The sequence below is a fragment of the Chelonia mydas genome, chromosome 2 (assembly GCF_015237465.2).
Source record: "Chelonia mydas isolate rCheMyd1 chromosome 2, rCheMyd1.pri.v2, whole genome shotgun sequence".
NCBI lineage: Eukaryota > Metazoa > Chordata > Testudines > Cheloniidae > Chelonia > Chelonia mydas.
The window spans coordinates 245951915-245975985 of record NC_057850.1 but is presented as its reverse complement, the minus strand read 5'-3'; the positions used below and the strand labels follow the sequence as shown (position 1 = coordinate 245975985).

General features: G+C 40.9%; 1 protein-coding gene across 1 annotated transcript in view; it reads left to right on the top strand.

Moving 5' to 3' along the window:
- The window catches only part of ACTR3B (actin related protein 3B), a 46985-nt gene extending 29118 nt beyond the window's left edge, over positions 1 to 17867 (top strand). The window contains 4 exon segments of the mRNA XM_043541567.1: positions 15488 to 15613; positions 16181 to 16220; positions 16223 to 16254; positions 16858 to 17867. Coding sequence (XP_043397502.1) covers positions 15488 to 15613; positions 16181 to 16220; positions 16223 to 16254; positions 16858 to 16992 — 333 coding nt within the window. The 3' untranslated portion in view covers positions 16993 to 17867.
- Positions 17868 to 24071: the final 6204 nt, after the last annotated feature.

The following is a 24071-nucleotide window of genomic DNA, read 5'->3' as shown; positions in this document are numbered from 1 at the left end:
AAGTGAGCTGTAGCTCACGAAAGCTCATGCTCAAATAAACTGGTTAGTCTCTAAGGTGCCACAAGTACTCCTTTTCTTTTTATTTTAATTCTTGGACACTTATATTTGAGGTGCCTTTTAGGTGAGAAAACTCCAATGAACAGATCCAATTATAGTGACTGTCCTTGTAAAACTGAAGGCCAAATTCATCTCTGAATCAAGTCTCTTAAAACTGGCTGTCATTAAACAAGTCTGAGTATATTTAAAATTACCATTGATTGTATAAGCATAACTGACATGTCATGATGTTTCCCACCCAACAAACAACCCCGCGCAGCAAGTAGTTCAGTTGTGAGAGCTGCGTCAAGTAGGCACCCCACGGCAGGGGAAAGAACCCAGTTTATATGGCTCAGGCAGATGGCTTGCAGGGCAAAGGCTAGGAAGGAGAGATGCTCACCTTTCTTCCAGGCAGACAGCCTGTGGAGTGTGTCCTGTAGGTGGTAGGTAGGCTCCTGCAGAAGACCCTGGGTTGGGGAAAAGGACATAATCGATATGTTGAACTTGTGTTAAGCTGCTTAATCTGAAGAAATAAAACTGAATCCAGAAAGGAAAGGAATGGAAATCCTGTGGCTAGAAAGTGTTTTCTGGTGCGTGGGCCAGTGAGTTAGCCCACCTGCTTGAAGTAATGGACTATACTGCAGTGATTCTGGACAACGGTAAAGCATCTATCCACTCTGAAAGAAATTACTCTTCCTGCTGGGTGTATCTCATTCAGAGCTCTTATAGGGTACGCAGAAGGGTTTTTTTGACATCCAAACTTTAAAGACAAAAACCCCAGAACCCTTTTAGCATCTGTGCAAATTTTTTATATTTGGTGTAAAGTCAATCATGATCAAAACTGGAGAGATACTGAACATACAGCTAGATCCAAGCTGCAGCAAGATCAGGGAAGAGTAGAATAATGCTGGCTACTGGCAATTGCGGAGATCTGGTACTGACAAATACAAAAATCATATATCTAAAGAGGGGAAAATCAACAGGTGCAAAATATGGGGGAATGTAATGTAACAGCTGCATCCATCCCCATTAAAGAAACGTTTATTTTCATCTTGTCTCATTAATGCTGCACGAATGTTACTAATGTATGTCACTAAAAACTGTTGTAATTGGAAGGAAAGGTTGGACGATAAGGGAATCTCTGAGGAGTGATCCACAATATTAAAAAGCTTCACCCACATGTGTCTTCATATGTGTTGGCACTGGCTTCAGACTGCACCTCTAAGCCCATATTCATCCCTGGCATCTGAGTGAAGGGCTGTGATCCTTGAAAGTCCTAAGATCTCTGCTCACTTAATTTTTTCAAATGTTTTTAATCATTCTTCAGGCCCTTGCCCTATTATTACAAAGACAAGGCAGGCTGGGTGTAGTTCCCTCTGGAGCCTTCTAGCACTGATCTTGACATGGCAGGAGGCCAAGTGCTCTGCTTGCACTACTCCAGAATCCGGGAGCAAAGAATCACTGTTGAGTGTCTGATCCCTACACCCGATTGAATTGGGTTGGCATGTCAGCCGAATGTGTTGATTCTGTTAAAACACAAAACAAAAAATGCTTCAGTCCATTGATGCCACACCGTGATGCAGGGTCTGCAAGAAACATCTCCTGAGATGTTTTTAATAAACACACCACAGATGGTCCCAGCTGTGGTGAAATGCTTTATTTTCATCTATTGGAGTGACTTGATCACTGACTTGTAACTCTCTGCTCACATGTGGCAGAGTAATAAAGTCTTTCATTGATTTAGGCTGCAAGCTACTGGTGTGTAGTGCTTGAGTACACATACTCGTGCTGTCAGTCATCAAGCTAGAGCAAGTATAAATAGCGATGTAGCGGTGGGCGCGTGGGGAGCGGTAGTAGAGGGACGGCAGAGTCATGTCGAGTACATATCCTTGGTTTCAAGAAGGTTTGTACTCAGCATGGCTCAGCTGCGCCTCTGCTGTCACTACTAGTGTTACTGTGTCTACACTACGGTTTATACTCCCGCTAGTTCAGTGATGGCCAGCTCAAGTATGCGCATCTGAGCAGGAATCACACCCCTAGCTCATAGTGTCGAGACGGCCTTAGAAAAACCGACACTTGAATGTTTGGATACAAGGGCTTTTGGCGTACTGGATCTTCAATTTCAGAGGACGTTAGCCAGGTTTGCATTTAACCTAGCGTGTGCTTGGGCATGTACGATAAGAACAAGACTTTGACCTTCTTTTTAAGGGAAATTAAACTAATGTTAATGCAGTATTGGAGTGATCCATGCTAACATCGTGGCTCTCTGTACGATCTAGTAGCCAGATCATTTATATAGGTTTGAGTCTGCTACTGCCTCTGAGCTAGTGGACCTTATTCATTAGCTCAGTAAACTTTTAGATCCAGAGATCCCACGTTCAGTTCCTGCAGACAGCAGAAGAGGAGCATTGTTACATTAGGGTTAAGATGTCTAGCATTGAAGTAAGAAAATTCCAGATCTCTCTCCTGCCTCAGTGTTAATCTATCCATGCTGCATATTTGTTATATCTTCTTCTGTCCCTCTTCCTTAAATGTAAATATTATTAATATGCGCAATATGACTGAGTGTTTAATATTGCGGAAGAGCTCATAACTACTTTCCTAAAGCATGAGTGCTTGATTTCTCAATCTTAATTTTTTTTTATACTTCCTAAAAATATATATATACACACACTTGAACTTTAGTTATTGTGTATGTTTACATATCTGTAGATTGTACCCTCAATATATCAACTCATGGCAGTGAAATACACGATTTGGAGTTAAAACAGGGCAAATATTAAGATGAGTCTAAAGATTTGGAGAGTGAAATAAAGCCTATATTTTGCTACAACAGTAAAAAGTTTTAACACCTTTGTGGCATTATTTCCCTTTTATTTATATAGAGAAGAGTTTATTTTGGTCACTACAAATACATTCCATATTCAGTAAGTAGAAGCAACATCAGCCCCAGTGAATTTTACAGAAAAATGTTGTTGCAACATATCGTTCATGGAAATTAACTCTGGAGTCCTCTCATGTCATTTGTATGTCTGTATTTCACTTCTTTCAGCTTGCCAATCCAGATTTTATGGAATCCATTTTGGATGTAGTTGATAAAGTTATATAGAACTGTCCCATTGATGTTCGTTGTCCTTTATATAAGATATGGTCTTTTTGGGGTAAGACTGACTAACTTCACCTGAAAATTAAAGGTCCATATTCTCACAATGAACTATTTTAATTATGTAAGTACCATTCCCATCTGGTATGGGAAGTGCAAGCTCTAGGTATAAGTACTACTGGAAAAAAAAACTTTTGGGGGGAATCCAAATAACTTGGATTTCTCATTGAAAGTTACTTAGTATTTACTGCTTTTCATTTTTGAAGCACTTGAATTCTTGCAGCAGACATGTGAAATCGGTAAGTGTTCTCTCCATGTTACCAATGGAGGAACTGAGGCAGAGAAGTTAAGTAACCTGCCTGAGCCACATGTGGAGTCTGTAACAGAGCTGGGATTATAACTTGAGTTCCTGGAAATTTATTAATATACCATGGTTTGAAAACTTTTATGTTTTTGGTAATCTTGGTTCTTGCATTTCCCCCTTCACTCCTCCCCATCCCAAAAATAGCTAAATACTGAAACTAGATATTAAAATATGTAAATAAAAAATAGTGATGTAACCCAGGCTGTTAACCCTGTATAAGTTTATCAGGCATCAGCCAAGAGGGATCTTTGTTACTGGCTTGTTAGAATATGAAAATGGAGGTTCCTGAACTACAGCCCATAAATCCTCAGTCTGACTTTAAAACATAGGCCTGTAGTGAGCTTTCTCTCTGAGTTGGAAGGACAACCTATGTTGCTCCTTGTTTTTCACCCTTGCAGCTGTGATACACTTCAGATGAATAAAAGATGCCAGGTTATTGTGCAGATTTGTTTGTTTACCCATATAAGTGGTGATGGTTTTCTCCTAAATTGAGTAAGAAGATAGCTTGATCTCCTCACTGCTGACCTCAAATGCATCTTCCCTGGTTGTTGAATTTGGTGGTAGTCATTGAGGTGTCTGAGTTACATGGTAACATTGGCCTTTCAAAGGTGATGTATGTGGGATGGTGCTGGAAATCATTTTGCTCAGTAAAGCAGGTATGCTAAGTAAGTCTGATCTCTGGGTCACTTGAAACCAGTAGATGTTTTGTGACCAAATTTGTGAGGGGCTTATTCACTTAACAGCTCAGTCTGGTCTTTCCAGACATGAGCGTGTTTTTTATTTGAAGTCTCCATTTTTAATGCTCTCTTCCTTTTTCTTTGCTTGCTAAAAATATCTTATTTCTATAGTGCCTTCTCTAGATAGAGACCTAATGAACCCTGCACAACAAGTCTGCACAACATTTCAGGACAGGAAGTAAAAAATACTGAATAAAGTTGACACAGTTGGGATTAGGCATTTTGATTAGGACCCCAAGATTAATTTTTTTTCTAGATTTGTGAAAAATCTAATGAGATCTTCAGTGCCCACAGGTATTTAGTCTGTGCATACTTCTTTTGCTCTAAGAGACCACAATTCCAACAGGGCATTCTTTGCACCCAATGCTAGGGAATTGATTAGTACTGCACTGTCTTTACAAAAGAAGGCCATCTCTTGAATTGCATGTACCACTGTCCTCCGCATGTAGGTGTTTCTTTTTTGGGGAGAGGATGGTCTCCCTGTTAAATATTGATTAGTTCCATGCTGAATTAATCTGAGGTCTGTCAGGATCACAATGAGATGGAATGGCTGCACACACTAATCAGGGTTGCCACTTTGCTAGTTTATAAAAGCTAAAGCTGGCTCCCGTTTTAGCATCAAAGTCAGCCTGGCAAATAACCTTTCCTTGGCTAAGTCACTAAGTGGGAGATTTTTTTTTTTTTGCCTTCTCTCCTTGTTCACTTTATTACTTTTTATGTATAGTACTGCCAGTGTTTGTTTGTTTTTTTTAAAACTCCATCTTTGACTTTACTTCTGGGAAGCATTGATTCCTTTGTCTCTCTTTACATGGAGTTAATAGTTCCAAAATAATTGATGGGAAGTGCTGCTCTTTCCTTAGATGGAAGAAGATGGGTAGGTCACTAGGTCCTGGAAGCAGAGGGAAGACAGAATACAGAGGCCTATTTTTATGATTTTATTTCTGTACGTGGAATAGGGGAAAGAAAAACAGAAGGAAACTGAAAGGAGATGTTTGAGATGAACTACCAGTGCAGAAATCATAGTGGCTAGTGGGGTTTTTTACTTGGTGACTAAGTATATGGGCTTTCTTCCACTCCGATCCCTGTCTCTGTATCTTAAGTATTTCTAGAATGCAGCAGTAACTTACAAGCTAAACACAGTAGTTTAGATTCCCTTAGGATGTCCCCTATGGACACTGTGAGTAGATGGCTCTTCTGTTGTTCTCTCTCTCTTCCCCTCCCCTCCCCATTCTGTTCCTCTTCTCTCTCACTGTTTTTCACTCATGTACAGATTTTCCATTCTGGTTGAGAGATCTTTGGGCTTCCCTGCTGTGCTGCCCTTTCTCATTGTGCTGAACTTTCAGAAGATAGAAATCCCGTGAATAACTGCCAAGAGGTGCGTCTTCCACCTGGGCTCAGTCAGGGCAATGGGGGACAAGTCCACCCACCAGTGGGAGCCTCCAAGTAAAAGTTAAGTTCAGATCTCCCCAAAGGATACAGCTTCCCTAGTTCTACTAACAGGTGGGTTCCAGACTTTTTACTCTACCCTTGTAATTTTTGCCTTGTTGAGCACCCATGATCTTCACCCTTTCCATTCCCCTGTTTTCACCCAGTTTATCCTTTTCTCTGTCCATTATGTTAATTATTTTGAAGTTAAAGTTGCTGTCGGTAAAAGTGGCTAAAGAGGGAGAGAGCAATAGCATGGAAAAGAACTTTACTTGGGCTTGGTAGAGGAACATAAGTTTGTCTGAGTCACTAGATAAGTAGTAAGTGTACTTATCTTCAGTATTACAGGGAATAATACACATCCAGTCTACAGCAGAGCTGAAAACCCACCTCCACTTTCGATAGCTATCTGGCTCCCTGTTGTCTATACAGGTAATAACATGGCTGTAGCAGATGTTAGTACTGGATGATCTTCAATGTTGTCCTGAGATTACCATTTTATTTATCTGAAAGTGTTATCTGAAGTCTTGAAACTGAAGCTCACCATGTCTCTTGCACACCAATGATTCCATAATATGATTAAATCTGAGTGTAGCGAAGGGAGCAGTAGTCAAACATCCCAGGCCCATGGTGCAATTCTGGATATAGTTACAGTAATTTTACAGATGCGCACAATGGTCTTATATAATTCTTGTAAACCTTCTCAGTCTTTTTAAAAGAATATTTCTGTTGGTGTCAGGTAGCTACAGAAAATTCACAGCATGCTGTTGTTCTTACCTATCTGATCTGCCTCATTTTTGCTCAATAAAAATTCCTCTGTAGTACCTTCTAAGTTTTTTTTGGTGGCTGCTGTAATCTCATTCAACCAGGAGGCTGGGATTGATTGCCCGCTCCTAAGATCTGTGCCTGTGTTGGTCAGCAGGAGGGTCTCTAGGTGTAGTGCACCTGGCATTCCCACCACTCATTTCTTTATTCCCTCCCATTCTCTCTTATCTCCTGAGAGCAAGTGTGTGTGTGGGGAGGGAAGGGGAGGCATTAAAAAAAAATGTTCAAGTTCTGTGAGGGAGTTAGTACCACCTGTATCCAGAGATGACTGCAAAAGGTCTTGAATAAATGTGTTTTAATATGATGAATTCAGATCTGGGTTTATGTAGTAGTTCTAATAGCCATCATAAGTCTTTTTAAAATAATGCATTAAATTTTGGCTGGACAATTGTTGTGAAGTTGACTGGAGAGCATTACTCACAAGTTTGACATATTTCACCTGTAGTCATTGACAGTCTCGTGTTTTTTATGGGAGGAATGATGCTTATTGGCCAGAATTCTGAGAATATCAGTGTTTTGTTTTGTCTTTTTAAACTCTCTCATTCTGTCTTTAATTTCCACCTGGACATGCAACTGAGATGGTATCACATTCCAGAGTGCAATCCAGGTGTTGTTTCACTACCTGCCCTGTAACCTTGGGTGCCTCACAATGCTGTTATAGCTCCCAACCCTCCGCTGCTCACAAGCCGCATACCAATGTCTGTATATAGCTACTGCCCTGGTACAGCAAGTCTGATTCCAGCAGCCTGTCAGCAATATTCCAGCCACACTCAAGCAAGGCTGCTGGAAGCTAACTACTTGCAGGGTGACCCCTAACACATCACCAGTCCTAAATTTTCCCCCAAAACATGGTCTGCACTGTCCAGCCCTCTCCTGAACAATTCAGGTATTAGAGGTCCATTACTCCTGTAAAAGATCAATATTCAACAGTTTGCTGCTTTAACTGGACTTACCAAAGAGTTCAGTTTAAACACAACACTGGATTCATTTAGATTAAAAATAAAACAAGATTATTTAACTACAAAAAAAGAGATTTTAAGTGAATTCAAGTATCATTAAAGTCAGAAATGGTTACAAGAAAAATAAAGATAAAATGCTTTCCAGTAACAAGCTAGTTTTGGTTCAAGGTAAAAAAAAATAAAAAAAAAAATCCTTACCATAAGTTCCCAGTAACAGGGATAACCAAATTCTCAGGCCTGGATCTCCCCCAGGATCAAAAGGTCGGTTCCTTTGTCTTAGGTGAAAGAGGGAGAGATGCCTTGGGGTGTTTTTACCCCTCATTTTTATGATCCAGTCACCCTTTGAAGTGCACGCTTCTGAGGCTTATGCCTCAAAGCAAAGTTCATTCAAACAGTAATGACGGTGACATGGAGTCTGGTGATGAAGGTGGCTCCATGCTCTTTCTGAAATACAGATGTGCATTGTCTCTTGCCATTTCTCCCTCTTGCTGTCTCCAGGACTCTGTTTACTACTTACATGTAAATAGAGGTAAACATACATTCCTTTGTTTAGGATAAACCCATTTAACAAATGCCTAGTCAGGGCTGTGTGGGTATGAACATGTGCTAACATCATCGCACCGGGGGAATTAATAATTTTACATATGATGTTGCTATGTACATTTCACCATGATATTATTGACCAGCAAGTTATTAGTTTTCAAATGCTACCTCACAGGGCATATTTTGTACAAAGATTATTACAGGAGCATATAGGTTCCTTTCAGTCACAAATGGGCAACAGTGATCTCTGCTCACTGTTCAAGAATTTCAGGCTGCAGTATCTCCCTGTTGCTGCACTATGGGATCAGCATTTGGTGTGAATCCGTGTTCTGTTATGAGACTTAAGCTCTAGCTCCCAGCTGAACTATCCTGACAGCTAACAGAGTTTCTGGTAGCACATCCTGCTTCTGAGCTAGAGTCATGTCTCTCCCCCAAGCTGTAAGATACTCTCCACAGTATGTGGCACATAGGCTTTCTACTTGTGCATATCTGTTGGAATGTGGAGGGTTAAGAACAATTATGGGTGGTGGTGAAAATTTTCCTCTGAAGTCTTCTAACATACCATCATGCCATTTTAAGCCTTTTCTGAAGGTTGCTTAAAAATATGCACTGCATGATAGGTAGGTGGCACTGTCTGACCGTCATACTGTGGATGTTTTCAGGTCCAATAACCAGATATGGTGATATGTGAGTTACAAATGAGGATTTATTCTGCAGTGGTCCCTAGCTCAACTGTCATCAGTTTTCTTTTCTGCATTTTTGGTTCTTCCAAAATGATATGAAGCTTTGGAAATGTTATCGAGAACCTTGCTAATCTGTGCTTCAGCAAATAGAAAATCCACAGTTGGCAGTTTAAGTGCAGAGCAGGGAGGCTGGCAGGAGGGGCCAGTGCTAGTGGTGATGCCATTAGGTCCATGTCACATCATCTCTTGGCACTGAGTTTTGACTACAGAAGTTAAGCAACTTATTTCTGCCTTTCTTCCTGCTACACAGCATGGGGCACGCCATCCTATCTGTACTGTTGCCATAGTGCAGCCACTGCAGGATCATTAAGGAGGAACCCTTCTCTTTCGTGGCAGCTCTTAAGAGAGGCCGTATCACTTCTTTACTCTATGGCGTTCAGCCCACCTATTGGGAGAGATTAAAGATGGCTGCTGCTATCTCTCTGTGCTGAGGAGAAAAGATCTCCACATAGCTCCAACCTCTGCTTTTTCTCATCCAGTGAGAAGTGATGTGCATTCCCCTAGCGGGCTGTGAAGTGTATGACTACATACTGCACACAGATGACTAAAAATGGTGGTAATGGAAGTATACTCCAAGTACAGTGTGTTCAGATGCTGCATAAAGTATCTTGGACTTGACTTACCCACACAGTGTGGGTCCTTTCAAGGCTTCTGCTTATGCCAAACTATGTGGTGGTTTTACAGTTCAGACAGATGTGGACTAGGATTGAGCAATGCCCATTTTAGTTTGATACAACTGGAATTTGACCCCATCCATTGTTATGAAGAACTAGTACAGGAACCGTTGCGTCACCTAAACCTTTGCTGTTACAAATTATAAATGACTGGAGACTATACCCAAAACAAATGATTGTCAGCTTTTACAACATGTAGTGTAAAAAGTAGGTTAAACTTTACATTATTGTTGTTTGGGATGAGCTGAATTAATCTGTATGATCTTGGAATTTTGTAACAAATTGTTAAATTGATTCTGTGATAATGTCTTAATTTATTTGGACATTTGTTCAAATATTCTGCAGTCTGACTGGAGACTTGCTAACGACATAGTCTGGTTACAGGCTTGACATACTGTGCCTTTCTTAATCATTAAGAAGAACAGCTGAGGTGACCCTCTTAAGGTATGTCTACAGTGCAGATGGAGGTGTCACTTCCAGCGTGGGTAGACCTATCTGTGCTAGCAGGCTAAAGACGGAAGTGAAACTGTGGCTGCACTGGCACTAGGGCAGGCTGGTTGCCCCGAGTGCAATCCCCTCTGAAACCCCAGGTGCATACTCGGGGCAGCCCGCAGATGCTGCTACACTGCTGTTTTTAGTGTATTCGTGCGGGTATGTCTACCTGAGCTGGAAATTACACCCAAATGTCAAGTATGTACTGAAAATGTACTTTTAAGGGACTTTTAAGTCCTGTTCGTTCAGGACTAAAAGTCAAGTTTAGTTCAGAAATACGTTGTTGATTACAAGGCATCTTCCTGACATGCAGTGTAGTTGTAATAGGATTTTAATCAAATAATTAAAATATGGCTCCAGTCGTGACTCAATTTATTTACCTTTACCTCTAAATAGGTTGTTTTCCTGCATTGAAGTTTTGGGAGAGGAACCAGAATAGTTGCTTTTATAGATTAATTAAAAGAATAAGCAAACAAATATGAAGCTAAAAAAATCACTATCTAATTTACTTCTGACTTCCCCAAACTAATGAAATATAACACAATGCAATGATCAAATTAAGGTTACAACTGAAATTCAATCAATAGATCAGTTTCAATTTATCCAGCTCACCTATACAAAGATTATTAAATCAGTTTATAAAGTTTACATAAAAATGACTTCAGTGCTTCCCAGGGAATTAAGGACGAATTCCTTTCTTTTCATCTAATAAATTGGGCTAAGAGTCTACTAAAAGTAGAAGCACTACAACAGCACAGCTACACCTGTAGCATAGATGCTTCCCATGACGACAGAAGGGGCGTTTCAGTCTATGTAGTTAATCCACTCCCTGAGAGATGGTAGCTAGGTTGACAGAAGACCTGTTCTATCAACCTCGCCGCATGGACACTGGGGTTAGGTCAATCTATCTACGGTGCCCAGGACATGAAATTTTTCACACCCCTGAGCAAAGTAACTAGGTCAATCTAATTTTTAAGTGTACACCAGGTCATAGAATCTGGAATTCATGTGATTTGGTCTTAGCAGAGAACTAGTTTTGGTGTTGTAAATAACTTGAGCTTGTTTCATATGCAAGGGGAGGTGGTCGGTTTCTTCCCTTTGTTAGTTGTAGACTTAAGGCTTGGCTTAGCTGACGGTCAGTCTTTCACGTCTTCTCCGGATGGCTGGTTCGGGTGTTGATATGAGAGAATCCCCCCTTTCCTTCTGGATGGTTAGTCTTATATAGGGTTCAGTGTCACCTTGCTCTCCCTAAGGGACCATCCTTTTCCATTTAGAGATTCCAGTGTGTTGGCTGTAGCTCATCGTGGACCAATAATTTGGTTTCTTGATCTGAGGTCATAGTAGAAGATTCTAATCTGAGGTGGACATTTTCTTGCAAAATCTGCTGCTGACCATGAGCAGATGTCTTCATTGTAAGCAGGACATGTGAGAGGCTGGTATGAGGAGCTGGCAAGAGACGTCTGTCTAATGGAAAAAGGCCCATTCTCACTTTGCTAAATATAATTAAAGGTTCATTGTCAATTACCCTTTCACACACTTCCACTCATTCCTTATGACAGTAAGCATGACGGAAAAAGGGACTCTGAGAGGGGGCCAAGTCCAGGATGAGTGCATGGCCTGCTCCAGTGCCCTTTCACCTAAACTTGGAGCTGCTTTAGCATTCCTTAATATAAACTTCATTCAGCATTTGACCAAATAAAGTTACCCAAACTCAAGTCTGGCCCATGTTCCCTACAGTAAGGTACTGTCTAATCTTTTATCTGAGTGTAATACTTGTGTGTCTAATTATCCCAATCATAGTATTTGCTATTTATATAGCACTTTATCTTAAAACTGCTTTACAAACATTAAACCCCATAATGTCTCTGAGAGGCTGGTAAGTATTGTCCCTTTTAACAGGGAACTGAGACAAATAAATTAATTGACTTGCTGAAGTCACACATGGCTTCAACTGATTTTTCCGTGGTTGCCCAGCAATAAGTCGTCTTAGTGCATCATGCACAGCTTGCATCAAATTTCTGTGGTATGTTAAACCAGTTTTATTTCAGGTAATCAATAGGAAGGAGAGACCCATTTGATAAGCTTTTGAAAATGAGGAGTTGAAACTCTGGTAAATATGAAAGACAATGAAATCTGTTCAGCCTCGTACAGGAAGGGCTGGGAGATGTCTCATCTGTACCATCTCTCAGACTTCAGTATCCCAGGGGGCGTTTGCTTAATAGTAAAAGCAAGGGAAGCAAGTTTAAGGGAAGTCTTTCCTTCCTGCCAGTCACTTGAGAGCAGTGGTTTTCAAGCGGTGGTCCTTGGACCCCTCAGTGTGCACAGATTATGTCTAAGATTTCCAAAGGGATTCGTACCTCGATTCTAAATTTTGAAGGGGTCCACAGATGAAAAATATTGAAAACCACTGCTTTAGAGGGTAATGTGTTCTGTATGTGGAGGGGTGGAGTTAATTTTCCCAGTTTTCCCTGAAATGTGAACTCACATGGGGCTCACTGTATTGTTCAGTCCATCCTGTGTAGCTAGTCTTGCATATATATGTTATCTGTCCATTAAGGAAAAGTACTTTTTAAAAGGGGCCCCGCTTCTTGTTTAGGGCTATCTTTTTTAAAATAAGATCTTTTAATTGGATCTGTCTGGCTCCTGAGGGATATCATGATTGTGTCTGCAGTGGGTCCTGTGATCTGCTTAGGTTTCTTCTGATTCTACAGATTCTGCACGTTCAAGCACAATATTTTAAAAATGTTGATTAAAAGAATCAGCTGGCTGAGAACAGCTGTTTAGACTTCACCTTCCTTGATGGGCTTCCTCTAGGAGGCTGAAGAATTCCAGGGCATGTCACTGTGGAGAAATGCTGCGGTTTTCTGTATGACCAATCTTTTTTAACATGCTTCACAGAAATCTTTTGCTCCAGTAGCGCTTGGAATGTAATGCTGAGTTCTACCTGCTAAAATGTCCGAGACAATAGGGTTTGCAGGGTTTTTTTATGTTTTTAGGAGGAGGGTGTTGGCAGTTTGCGTTGTCCTCGATTTTCTAAATGGTTCTGATGCTTTGGTTGAGTGACAAAAATGTATGCAGATTCCTGTTGCCCTGTGCACAAAAATGTTTTGGCTTTTGTTCTCCTGGGAGAAAACAGATCTCCTGAGTTCAGGCAATGTGTTGAAGACTAGATGTGAACACAGCTGTCTTCTGCCAAGGCTGTCTTAGGTTTGGCCCAGCACTGGCAGCAACACATTTAGCAGAAGACTCTGAGAGACTAACTGATAGTCTATTAGCAAGTGTGATCTAATGTTTAAAAAGCCAAAACAAAAAAACCTTGGTATAGCAAATGCGCCATTAAAGGAATACTCAAGATCTGCAACACATTTGACCTGGCTTGTCTAGATATCAGTTGAGATGATTCACTGTTTGCCCAGCATGTTTTAATGCCGCTGATGTTCTTCATATACAACAGTGTTTACAGTCATTTAGAAATATTTTCTGTGTTCTGTTATAGCATATCCAAGTTGGAAGTACCTTCTGAACAATGCGTAATTTGCCACCTTAAAAAGTTTGCTGTAATAGCAACAGTAGCAGTGAGCGGATATTAGGTTTGTAGTTAGTTGCACGCTGCCTTTCTAGAAAGACCATTTTAAATCATACACTCTATAAGACTCATATATATCTCCTCTCTTTTTTTTTTTTTTTTTTTAGTTCTAGCAATATAGCTCTCACTTCATCCAATAAATCTACTGTTTAACTTGCTTAAATCCTGAACAGAATTATCACTGTCCCTCTCTATGCTAACCTTCCAAGCAATACATTTTGATGGCATCTTCTTAATTGCCATTTTATCAAATAAGTTCCAGTGGGCCTTTTTTTTTTTTTTTTAACTCCTAACAGTTTTCCTTTTGGATATTGAACATGCAGCTAGTAACCCATCTGGACATAGAGAAGACCTTGCTTTATTTTTCTGCACTTCATGTTGGTATATGCAGCTGCTCTGTTTTTGACGGCAGATTCAAGCTTTCTTTTTTTTAAACTCTTTATTAATGGTTTTTTTTTTTTGCAAGGGCCTCTTCTCCAGAGCATTCTTTTTTTGCTTATGTTATTAAATGTAATCTGAATGAACCCCCAAGTGACGCTTTTTCTGTCAACAGGACTTTGACAGATGCCCAGATTATCATCATAAACAAAGAAGCAAGCTGTTCTTATTTTACAAGGCAAAACAAGGTTTTCTTGCTATCCATTATTAAAATAACCCCAAGCAGTTAATTCTGCATCCTGCAAGATGAATGTTTGTTACAGATGTCATGGACTCCAGGACTTTCTTTATTTTAAAAAAAAAATCTACATGGGGACTGGATATTTCAAAGGATTGGTACAGGGGGTCTTTCACTTCTGGTTCAGTGGCTGAATTCCAGTCCAGGTCTGTAGGGTCAAAAACCTGTTACCATCTGATAGAAGCTTGGTCTGCGTGAAATGAACGCCTGGTCATGTTTAGTTAAATTCCTAGTAGGTGTGGTCTGCACCACAAAAATGATTGCAGTAAGTACTAATTGGCACCTTGGTTTGCAATTGCAGCAGATTGAACCGACACGGACTGAGTTTCTTTCTGACCCTTACGGAGCACGTCTTCAGTCAGGGATTAGACCCCTTGTAATGGTGCTTGCTGTGCCGCTTCCTGTGCTGTGTTAGATACGCAGGATTTAAGTTTCCAGGGTCCTGTTTGTCATCTTCCAAAGCGCTGAAACAATTTCATTCATTCTCGGAGTTGCAGGACAGTAAGTGAATGTACGTGTGATTTTAAATGTCCTGTATTTAGTGTCTGAACACAATCCACTGGAGTGCACAGGACCAGACTAGTGGGCTTTCAATAGGGCCCTGAACTCCTAGGGCAGTACAAGACAATCAGGTAGAGGTGGGCACCCTCTGAAGTAAGACACTTAAAGAAAAGAGAAGACTGGGATACTGTACCTTTCTCTGTTATAGAATTGTTTGTTGGCCCTGTACCTCTGAAATCATGAAGTGGCACAAAACTCAACAGTAACTGTATTTGGAGGGCTGGGTCTGAAAAGGTCAATTGGTTAATGAACTATGTAACTTGTCGTTCTGATTTCCCAAAACATATCATGACAAACCTAAAGCTTTATTTGACACCAAGAATAAAACTCCTTATCTGGAGCATCTCCAGTAACTTTGCTGATGATGCAGTATAGAATACATGTGCTTTTATTTATGCAGCTATATTGCTTCTGCATGAGAGTAATAAAACTTTTAAAAACACACTAAGCAGAAGTGGCTACCACTAAGCAGATACGTGGAGCACCAACATGCCATTTTAATGGCTGTTTTTCTCTTTTTAATCACATACTCATCTTCAGACCCTGAAATGTAGCTCAAAGCTGGTATTTTTAACATTTTTGTCAAGCATAAAGTGAAATGTAAAGAAACCAGTTCAATAAAATTAACTTGCCTACAAGTTCCGGGCCTACTGTGAAAACAAGGTGGTGGGGTATTTTGTATATTTTGACCGCGTCAGAACAGTTCTTGTTGGGAAATTGACTTTTCCATGTAAAGGAAGAGTTTCTTGTCTTTGTCTTGTAGAATGTGGTTCTTTTAGGAGGATCCACAATGTTCAGGGATTTTGGACGTCGACTACAGAGAGACTTGAAAAGAGTAGTGGATGCAAGATTGAAATTTAGCGAAGAACTCAGTGGTGGTTGGATAAAGGTAAACAAGAATTTCAAATATATCTGTTACATGGGTGAGTGAAATGAATGTGAATGCTTTAAAGCAACTGTTGCGTTAATTAATAGGAGATTTCACTTCTGCATAAGAACCTGGGGAGCGTGGGACATATGAGGGTATCCAGATATACAGTTCAGCTGTGACTGCACCACATTAATAAAATTACGTTGTATGTACCATTTAAAACAGGTGGATGTAGGTTAGCAAGCAGCATCAAGGGACCCTTCTCTCAATGACAATGGAAACTAGGTGCAGAGTGATAATAGAACTTAATCTCTAGTGGGGAAGATTGTGTCCATTGTAATGCCCTTCAGCATATGGTATAACTCAGGGTATGGAACTTCATTAACAAGTCCTGAGGCGGTGCTGAGACCTGCTTTCCTGAAGGAAGGTGTGGATTGTGTGCTCTGCATTGTGTGTGGGTGGAGGAACACAGGAGAGCTTCCAGCCCTGGGTAAAGATGTGTACCTCTCTCATTCAGAGAAGAGACCCTTGCCAGCAAAATGAAATTTATATGACTCACTAATTTTGAACCATTTTACTTTCTAGCCCAAACTGGTTGAAGTTCAAGTGATAACACACCATATGCAGCGTGGTTTGGAGGTTCCATGCTTGCTTCAACAGTATGTCTTTATGAAAATCTTTCTGAATTGTCCTGCCTATGCATTCTTTCTGCCATTGGACATGTTTGATATGCATACCCAGTTTAAAATTCTTTCACTTTTGCCATCCAAAATGGTACATGCTATACTCAAACTTACTGGAATCCTTACACAGTTTTTAATTGGGGAAAAAAAACCCATTGAACCAATGAGTTTTATCTGATTAAGGACTTCAGAATTTGACCCACTTTTGAACTATCCTGTATTTGACATCTGTAACATGGGATCATCCGGATTTCATAAATCAGCGCTTAAGAATTGCAAAGACTCTTGGGATTCAAGGCCCAATCCTATCTTATTAATCATAAGAGAAAAAATACAAGAAAATTGGGCACAATTAATACTGATTTCACTAGACCCTTCTCCAGACAGATTTCCACCCATTAACTTTCATTTGATTCCCCAAAGAGTTCCTAGCTTGCCCTGCTCCTAAAGGGACAGCATCCTGTCTCAGCACTGTAATCCAGAAAAAATACTGTTATTAGATGATCCTTTACTGGTGCACAGATTTATTGACTGGTTTCTGCAGTTTTATGTTCTTGATTTATTTTTCTTTTTTCTTAGAGTTTTTCCAAGTATGTCACACCAAGAAGGACTATGAAGAATATGGCTCTAGTATTTGTTGTCATAATCCTGTCTTTGGAGTCATGTCATAACACTTGTCTAATGAAAGTCATGGGTCAGATATCTTGCTGGTGAAGAAACTCTTCTGAAATGGAAGAAGGCAGCAGTTACTGTAAATACTGAAGCGAGATGTGGACGTTCATCTCTTGGAGTGTTTGGCTCTTGTAGTGCACTACAGCACTGCATACGGCCCAGAACTATTTCAGCAAAAGCTATTTATGTGCCAACTACCTTTAAAGCCTATCCCTCTCTTCCTTCCTAAATGTGAGATTCTAGGTAATACGTAAGTCTCTGTTGAAGAGAATGTGCAAAACACTACTGGAGTCAGTCTAGAAGATTACAACATTGTCTTACTGCCTCTGGAAAGGAAAAAGGATTTAAGCCTTTCCCACTTAGGCCCTGATTCTGCAATCCAACCTCAATGGATGGATTGCTGTGCCTGTGTGGAGTCCCATTGACTTCAGTGAGACTCTGCATGAGTACAAGTGTTCACCTACACAGATTACATTGCAGGATTGGGGCCTTCCTTTGTGCATAATATGTTCTAAACTTGGAATACAAATGTATGTTTCACATCATTTTCAGTTTTATTATTTTCAGAGGGTGAAATGACAAGTTCTAAGCACAAACAGCTATTAGTGGCATGGAGTGATGTTACAAGTTTCCAATTGTGAGGCATGGACTGGAATTGTACTGGTGCGTCTTGTTGGCAAAACAAAAAAAGAATTTTTTTTGCCATGTGTGCTAGAAAATGGTATTTTGTTTGAGTGACATGAACTTTAAGCAATTTGCTGTATTGTTTGAGATTTATTACAGCGTCTATATTATTTTTTGGTATGTCTGAATTTTCTGAAGCTATTTTATAGACAATGAAATTTTGTTTTGGTGTTGGTGAGTGGTGTATGAAGTGCTGCCTTACACCAATGAAATAAAAGCTGTTAACGTCTTTACAAATACTGTTGTAGTTTGATTTATAAATTCCTTTACCTCTGTTTTATGCTTTGCCAGAGATGTTCCCAGGAGAGCTTTCCATATGTTTATCGATATATATGATGCACCTATTGCAAAGGCAAAAATATAATAGAATTCTCTAGGTGCAGGTACATAATTATTTAAATCACTTACATTAAAACAGATCTAGAATGACAACGAAGTATCGACTTAGGGTCTCAGAGAACTTGGCAAAAAACTCCCATTCCACCCAGTTCAGGTCACCTCCTTAAGCAAAACCCCGAGTAAATGGAAAGCCTGGGAACCAGGGCTTGAATGTCCATGAATTTGAACTGTCAAAAAATCAGAGGAAATTAATTCTGAAGTCAGAGGCCCTCCATTGAGAGTGCCCTGCTTCCATGTGAATTCTAAAGCTTGTTAGTAAAGTCTCTTCAGCTGGTCTCTACTGAGGTGGAAGGTGAGGATAGAGGTGGACACTTAGTCTTAGTTAGGTGCTCCGATACAAAGGTGGATTGGACAGATTAGTGAGCCTAAACATAAAATGTAGGATTTCGTAGAACAAAACCAGTGTTGACAGTTAAAGTATAGAGACCATTAATTAATGCTAGACATTAGCTGTGTGATTCTTTTTTTTTTTTTTAACAAGTCATTTTAAAATTAATACAGAAACATTGTAAGAGTTCAGCCTGGATTAAACTGGATATTTTTGCCTTTCAACAGGATGTAAAATCCCACAAAATGCTAGTTATTTTGGAACCTCATAGCCGGGGCAATGACCAACTCCAGTTGGTATTGAGACAAAGCTACATGGTATTCAAACTCAAGGGCAAAATAATTAGGAAATATATCTGGCGACTTGAGCAAGTTTATTCTTTATTTTGTGTGTGTGAACTTAGTGCTTATGAAAAGAAACAATTAGTTCATCATCCTGGAGATGGAAGGTTCCTAACCACAGAAAGAAGACAAAGAACAGTCATGGTGCAAACGCACAAACACTGCTTCTGCCAAACGTGTTTCAGCTCTGAACTAGAGAAGAATCTCCTTTAGGCATGACAAATTGGTTCTGTTTCCAGACTCATTTCAGTTCTTTGTGTACCAGAGACTAACGGACACAAGTTGCAGTGTGTGCTAGTGGGTTTGGGACTTGAGCCTGGCATTCTATCTCTCACTGTGCCGCTAGCTTGTCATTTCACCTCTCTGGGCCTCAGTTGGTGGTAATGATATTGACCTCCTTTGTAAAGCACTTTGAGCCCTACGGATGTGAAGTAATATACAAGAGCTAGGTATTAGTGTTTAAACCAACCTGAATTGCTGTCAGAAGTTAGAGCTGTGTAGAGCAGACTTAACTTCTGTTGCTGAGAGAGAGAGAGCTTATCTCTCTCACCAACAGAAGTTGGTCCAATAAATATTACCTCACCCACCTCTCTGATATTCTGGGATTGACATGGCTACAGCAACACTGCATACTTCACAGGTCTAGCGGGTGCAGATTTTGATGGTGGTTTATAATGTGGTCATTTGACTATTTCACAAGAGTCACCAAAGAGTTATCATCTAACGATTTTTAGTTTAGTCCAGCTCAGGCTGGATTTGAGCCAGCACCCTGAAGGCGGAAGGCAACATCTCCCATTACCAATCCCCTGAGCCTTCTCCTTTTCCAGTAGTAAGTGTTTAATAGCACTGAAGGTTTTTATGAACCTAACGAATAGTGTGCATATGTTCACCGTGGTACTGTCAATTAAATACAATTAGTGAAGCCTTGATGTGACCTGAAGTACTAATCTTTCTGTAAATAATTCATTCTTTATGATTGCTGTGTTCTCTCTCATTTGGAAAAAATATGGTTATGCCAAACTTGAAGCTGAGATGGATCACGTGACAAGCTTCTTTAAACCCACTAGCGATAGCAAGCAGGAATAGATCACCTCCTGCTTAATTGAAGAGCATTACATAATGTTAAAAATTATGTGCCGCAGTGGTGAAATAATTGCGGTAAATGGAGGCTCTGAGGTAAAATTGTGTAGTACAGTTATAGCTAGTTATGTCAGTCTTGAATAGCCAGATTTTTGTAATAGTATTTTTAAACAGGGAAAGGGAAATGGTCAGGAGAAAAACTGCCACCTGGGGTATTTGCATGATTTTAAAAGGTTTTAAGTTTCCACACGGAATGCTTGTGACATTTGAGAGGTTCAAACTCCAACACAATCCTTGTAGATTGACAATTTGTTGGTTCTGTGGTCTGTTTTAGTCAATGTTTCAACTCTGACAGTTCTGCCAAGGATTCAGGGCCTAATCGAAAGACAATGGAAAGACTCTCATTGTAAAGATCTGGTGGCTAGCATGTGAGTCTGCAGGGCTCTGGGTGACTGGTGCTTCCACACCACCAGCTGGTAGCTCTGGCAGAGCTGCAGTCCTCTGTAAACCCTGGAAGACTAGGCACCACAGAATGTGCTGCCCACAGAAGACCCAAATAGCAACACTCCCCGTGACCTCCAGTTGGTCTACATGCACTATTTAGGCATGGAGGGAATTCCAGGAAACTCTGTGCAACAAGCCAGATCCCTGACCTGCTGCTGAGACAAACCCTGTCTTGTTCCTGCACCCTCTTCTGATTCTTGGTCCCTGCATCCTTGCTTGGTAACTGGGTTCTGTTTCTTTGCTTTCCTAGCTTTGGTCCTGCATTGGACACACATCTGCTCCTGCCCTCCCTGACTCCAGTTCTGACTTTCAGCCCTGATTCTTGGCTCTGTCTAGTTTGACTCTTGGCTTGGTCATTTGGCCTCTGACTCTGTTCTGACCCTCTGTTCCTTTTCTGGGCCTGACTCCAGCTCTGACTTGTAGGCCTGACTGCCCATGCCTTGGTTCCTGCCACTCGTTGGCTTTGAATCAGGCCTGCGATGGTCTTGAGCATATCCCTGTTGTTGTCTTGTGTGTTTCACTCTGCCTTCAACATGCTATGTGACTTTGGATAAGTCTCTTCATCTCTGTAAGTCTCCATTTCCCCTCCCACTCTTTTGTCTGGTACAACGGGGTTTGGGGTTTAATTAGTAGAAATGGGTATGCATGAGGTGCTTCACCTATAAAGAACAACAGGGAGCTGCAGAGGTGGGAGAGAGACAACTAGAGTGAAGCTGGAGTGACAGACTCCAGCAGGGAACCTTGAGGTATCAGGTGGGATTGAGAGAGATGGAGAGTGCTGGGAGTGAGTAGGCACCAGCAGGGAACTCTGACTCTAGGCAGGGAAGGCCTGGGAGACCCTCAATGGGAGAGGCTGGGAGGGTGGACGTGAGTACTTTATTTTGGGAATGATTTTAGTTGTTTTAATCTAGCCCCAAGAAGGCGCATTACTGAACAAAATAAGAGTTGTCCTGCTGCTTTGTTGAAAAGAGGGGAAACTGTTGCTGGGGGCCATTTGCAGAGCCACCCTACAGCCATGAGGGGGCATTGCCCCGTTACATCTGGTCTCTTTAGATGGTAAGATCTTTAGGCACAGGGACTGTCTTACTATGTACTTATGCCATACCCAGCACAATGGGTCTCTGATTTTGGTTGGGGCCTCTGCCGTAGCGCAATAATAGTAGAGTAATATGTCATGGAGCAGGCACTAGTGTAGTGAGGCTTGTGGGAGGAGACAGGGTAATACAGAAACATTCAAATCACTGCACCACATGTGGAAATTGTGACTCTGCAAAAACAAGTGAGTTATGTTGCTTCTACTTCAAAATGACTCCGGAAAATGCTTTCAGTTCATGCCTCAAAACCTACAGTAACCTTAATGGGCAGCAGGTTTAAAACAAATAAAAGGAAGTTCTTCACTCAGCGCACAGTCAACCTGTGGAACTCCTTGCCTGAGGAGGTTGTGAAGGCTAGGACTATAACAGGGTTTAAAAGAGAACTGGATAAATTCATGAAGGTTAAGTCCATTAATGGCTATTAGCCAGGATGGGTAAGGAATCGTGTCCCTAGCCTCTGTTTGTCGGAGGGTGGAGATGGATGGCAGGAGAGAGATCACTAGATCATTACCTATTAGGTTCGCTCCCTCTGGGGCACCTGGGATTGGCCGCTGTCGGCAGACAGGATACTGGATGGACCTTTGGTCTGACCCAGTATGGCCGTTCTTATGTCTACACTTACAGCAGTGCTTGGGTTATGTGTAGCTACACATGAAAGTGAAAGGCTCTGGCGGCTCCCTAATGTGGGAGCCTTTCCCCACTGCTGGAGCCTTTTAGTGTGGCAGGAAAAACGTGTCGTCAGCAGGACATTCCACTGCTAAAGTTAGTATAGACGGGGGAGGCACTGCGTGGGCAGTTAGAGAACTGTGTAGCGTAAATACCTGAAAGTTCAGGTGTGTAGTGTACACTACTCGCCTAAGTTACGCCTCACCGCTTACACTGCTGTTTATACCTGCACTGCCTGGGTGTGCAGTGTCTACTGACGCTGCTGTCAGTGTACATGTACTTAGGAGCTTGTTTTGGTTTTCACAGCTTTATTCTAGCTTAGTGCAAGTCCAATATTTTTGGATGACAATTTACTATCGTTTTTGTCAGTAGTTTAAAAATGACTCATAAAACGCAGCTTATTCTCATACAGGTAAAGCATGTGTTGAGACAGCAGATTGGACAAACTGCAGGAAATGCCAGATCCTCCAGTAGCAGCAATGATATATATTATGTTGCATTCAGGACATAACTAATGCCATACAGTAGGAAGTGAGTTTTACTAATCTGCACTGACTTCTGGCATGTTATTGTGTGAGAGGAGAAAACTCTACCATCCACCAGTACACAGACTGTATTTTAAAAGGCCAGTTATGTCTTGCAGCATTCTTCCAGTCAGATGAATGTCTTCTGGTTGAGTCTAAGAACCTACATACATTTCCTTCAGTTACTGTAAAAGTAAAAGAGAAGATAAATCAAAACATATGACCTCTCATACAAACAAAACTGAGCAGAATTGGGGGAGGGGTATGATTTGTGCAGTGCTCAAATGATATTGTAAGTTTTATCATTGCACTAAGTATAGGGACGCAAGCTGGATTTTTTGTGTTGTGCAGGGTATAGGGTTAATGATCTAACAAGTATTCATAAATAAGAAAATGGAAAATCTACCATATATTGCAAAGGGTGAAGGAAATACTTTCTTTTCAACTGATCTTTTTCGACACTTAGGACAAATTCAAGTGGTAATAATGTTAAATATGATCAGTGACATTTAACCCTTCTGTCTGTGTAAATGGGAGGAGAGAAGGAACTAATCTGGACCCTAAAAGCAATGTTTCAACATCACACCGCTTTGTGGTGAGTGACTTATTGGTGGGATAGCCTCTTGGTGTTGCAATGTTGAGATGTCTCTGAGACCATGTTGTGCTTCTCTGCAACAACATTTAATAAAAAAGTGACTCTCCAGCCATGAAAACTGTACTTTGATAAACTAACTGATGGTGCAATTTTTAAAGCTGGAAGGTGAGATTCAACCCTGGTATAATCCTTAGTGTCTGCTTTGGTGTGTCGTTGGTTCCCCACTACTTTAGGGGACAACAGCAAAATGGCAGCTACTTTTATAAGGGGGAAAAGTCCACACAGGTGTGAATGGGTGGCTGGTTTTTATATGGATTATGGATATTGATTTTTTTCCCCTCCAGACCCATATGCTACCCTAATCTCAATTCACATGGTGATTTATAGTTTTGTACAAGAGATTGAGACTTGTGACACCCATGCTGAGGACCAGCATGAGGCCTATGCAATGCAGAAGCCGAACTGATAGGGCTTCAGTGGGAGTGAAAAGTGGTGCATAATAGACTTTATGTTGTCTTTCTGCACAGGAGTGGATTTCACCCTGTGTGAATAGTGTGCAGTAACCTTGTATGAAAGGTTGCCCAGAAAGATACTGGACTGTGCCCAAATCTCACTCTTTGTAGTACATGCTGTACTCTTTTATTTACACACATGGCATAAGCTTTGTCAGCCTCAGTTTATTGTGCTAAAAGTGGGAGGATGTTGACAATACCATGGAGAATATAAATTGCAGATATGGCTGCAGTCTAATCTGCAGGGGCTCAGGGTAAATGCTCGGTTAAAGTTTTATCTCACTTTGGTATGGGTCAGTATTTACGGCAATCAAGTTAATATAACTTCTGTTCACACATGTGTCAGTCTCAAGAAGTTTATTCCTGCCCCTCTCTGCTTGATGTGATTGACTGG